Source organism: Cyprinodon variegatus, unplaced genomic scaffold (assembly GCF_000732505.1).
Source record: "Cyprinodon variegatus isolate N-32 unplaced genomic scaffold, C_variegatus-1.0 Scaffold52, whole genome shotgun sequence".
NCBI lineage: Eukaryota > Metazoa > Chordata > Actinopteri > Cyprinodontiformes > Cyprinodontidae > Cyprinodon > Cyprinodon variegatus.
The window spans coordinates 678734-681485 of record NW_015150505.1 but is presented as its reverse complement, the minus strand read 5'-3'; the positions used below and the strand labels follow the sequence as shown (position 1 = coordinate 681485).

The following is a 2752-nucleotide window of genomic DNA, read 5'->3' as shown; positions in this document are numbered from 1 at the left end:
TTTTAAAACAATTCTGTTATGGTTAAAAAAAAAATGGTTAAATAAAGATTTAATTCGAAGTCTGTGTTTGTGTTTTTTATTAAAATTAAATCATTTAGCAATATTATAAAAAGTCCAGGCAGAGCTGCACATAAAATATGGTTTCAAATCTTTTCAATAATTATCGATATCGATCAATATGCATTTCTTTTTATCGATAAGCTTTTTTTCTATATCGCCCAGCCCTAAGTGAAACATTCTTCCGATTCTGCCAATGTTCACACACAGCTGCAACCTCCAACATAATGTTAGCTTAGTATTAACAGACTACCAACATAAACAACCATCTTTAACCCAAAACTGGGATAAAATGGTGACGTTTTCCCCATCTTGACATTTCCCAGCAGCCCTTGCTGCTACTCCAGCCTCTCAGGACATTACAATGACTGAGTGACTTTTGGGAAAAGGAGAAATAGAGCTTGGACTGACTGACACAAAGATACTGACTGTAAACACTTCATAATAACCTATTATGAAAGGCCTAAAGTTCAGAATTCATGTTTATCTGAATAAACACAAATATATCTTATTGAAAATTATTTATTTTCATCACCCGTTATCAAAGCTTTGTCAAGCAGTTTGGAAAAAGGAGATGAGCTCCTTGCCTAATGCGCAACCTGGCCTGAGAAACCTGTTCAAAGACTTACTTTTACTTATTTAGGTAGCACACACATATCATCCTTATCTTATTTTTTTTTTATCTTAGATATATACATTTATATAATGATTGCACTGCAAGAAAACAATTTCCTAAGTAATTCTGATTCATGATGCCCTTTGGCAAAATTCAAATGAGCCATTCTAATCTAGATTAATCTAGATCTAGATTAATTCCAAGATTACAGGGAGAATAATCTAGTGGTGGGCATAGATTTATTGATTTTTTTTCATTTGGGAAACACGGACCCCACAGGACCCAAATCAAGAATATGGGATGTGGAAAATTTGATGCACTCAACCAAACAGGTAAAACCCCTGTTTGACAGACCTACAATTGCAGCAGCACATGGTCATGTGTCTGTCTTTAATTATGAGGCAGGCTTACTCCCAAACAATGGTTTTATAAACACCAAAGTATTCTTAATCACATGCTTGTCCTTTAACGACGACAGAGATGACCGTCATGCCATGGTGGGAACTCACCAGTTTGCTTCCCCTCTTGATCTCCTTTTTGACATCATCAAGGGAAAATCCTCCGATGTTTTCACTGTCTGAATGCGACGTAACCAGAGCCGATGAGAAAAGCTGTGAAGACAAGAAACAGAACAAAACAGTTCCCCTTTTGAATCTGAAATGAAGCCTATTTTCTGTGTTGCGAGAAGCACCTATTTATTCTACAGCATGTCTACTCAAAGTGTTAGTTTCTACATGATTCAAACATAGATACTGGTTTTATTTAGGTTACGCTGTTTATCTCTCTTAAGTACAGGGAGGGAGGCTTGAAATGAAACGCTTCCTTGAGGGATGTTAGGCCATAAAGTTGAGAACAAGGAGCTCCTCTCACCATGCACTTATGGTGGGCTGCCACCTTCTGGCTGTCAGACAGCAGCAGCTGGCCGCAATCCTTGTTGCTTCTGCAGAAGGCACACTTGAGCAGCCGTGCTGGAGCTCCTCTCCTCCGTCCTGACATGGCCAAAGTGTTCTGATGGGTGCCACACTCTGTTTTTAGTTAAAAAAAAAAAGAAGAAGAAAAACAGAGATGGTAAATAGGGAACCAGAGATCAACTTTCAACAAAGAAGAAATGAATTAGTTCAAGTAGAGTTGTGACTAAGATGACCCATCCCTGCTTCGTGAGATGCATCCTCTCTTTGATCCCTTTGACTTAAGATGCTAACTATCCTATGCAGTGCTGAGCAGATTTATAGACATCTCCTCTAAAAATCTGAAAGAAATTTTAAACTGAATTCCTTCATTGCGGTAGTGAAAGGTCAAACTGAATATATAACTGACTGTTTTTAACAGGCCTCTGTCCGATTTGGGATCGATCCCTTTCCGATTTTCCAAAATCGATGTGTAGGGAATGAGATTGACTAGTTTTATAGTGACGCGTGTGACGTTCACATTCAAATGAGCAGGCATGTGCAAATGTTGACCCAAGTCACACAATGCTCAGCAAGCTGTCCCAACTGAAGTCGGACGTCTGGAACCATTTTAGACTTAAAACAGTTAAAGATAATGTGCTGGATGTGTGACATTAAGGTGACTTCCCTCTACATTGATAATGAGTGGCGGCTCCCTTCTCGTGATACAGACCACCAAGATGACTTCAACCCAGACAGCTGCAAATATAGCCAATAGGTTGACTGAAGACATGAACAAATGGGGGCTGACCAGTTTTGCAAATATGGTTTGTACAGTGGAGATAATGCAGCTCATGCATGTCTGCTGTGTCACGTCTGCTCGCTCGTGTAAGGCTTCACTTTTTCACTTTTCACAAACAAGTTTGCTCTTTTGAGACAGTTTTGTTCACATCTCTAGTTTAAACTGTCTGATTTAGAAGTTTGCACTTTGTGTTTAATGGGACAGGAAAAAATTAAATATTTTATTTTGAAACACAGTTGAACCACTTTCATTGTTGTAAAAACAGATAGAATTTAAATAAATCAATTTAGAACTGTATGAATCAAAATCGAATCGTTTCAGGAGTTTGCCGAAAATATTAGGGCTGCAACAACGAATCGATAAAATCGATAAAAATCGACTTTTAAAAGC

At 38.2% G+C, this 2752-nt stretch overlaps 1 protein-coding gene across 1 annotated transcript in view; it reads right to left on the bottom strand.

The window, feature by feature from the left end:
• Nucleotides 1–2752, bottom strand: part of phf6 (PHD finger protein 6) — an 18406-nt gene that overhangs the window by 8967 nt on the left and 6687 nt on the right. Inside the window, exons 2-3 of the mRNA XM_015371032.1 lie at nt 1544–1698; nt 1183–1284 (exon numbers count right to left, since the gene is read on the bottom strand). Coding sequence (XP_015226518.1) covers nt 1183–1284; nt 1544–1669 — 228 coding nt within the window. The 5' untranslated portion in view covers nt 1670–1698. The remainder of the gene's footprint in view (nt 1–1182; nt 1285–1543; nt 1699–2752) is intronic.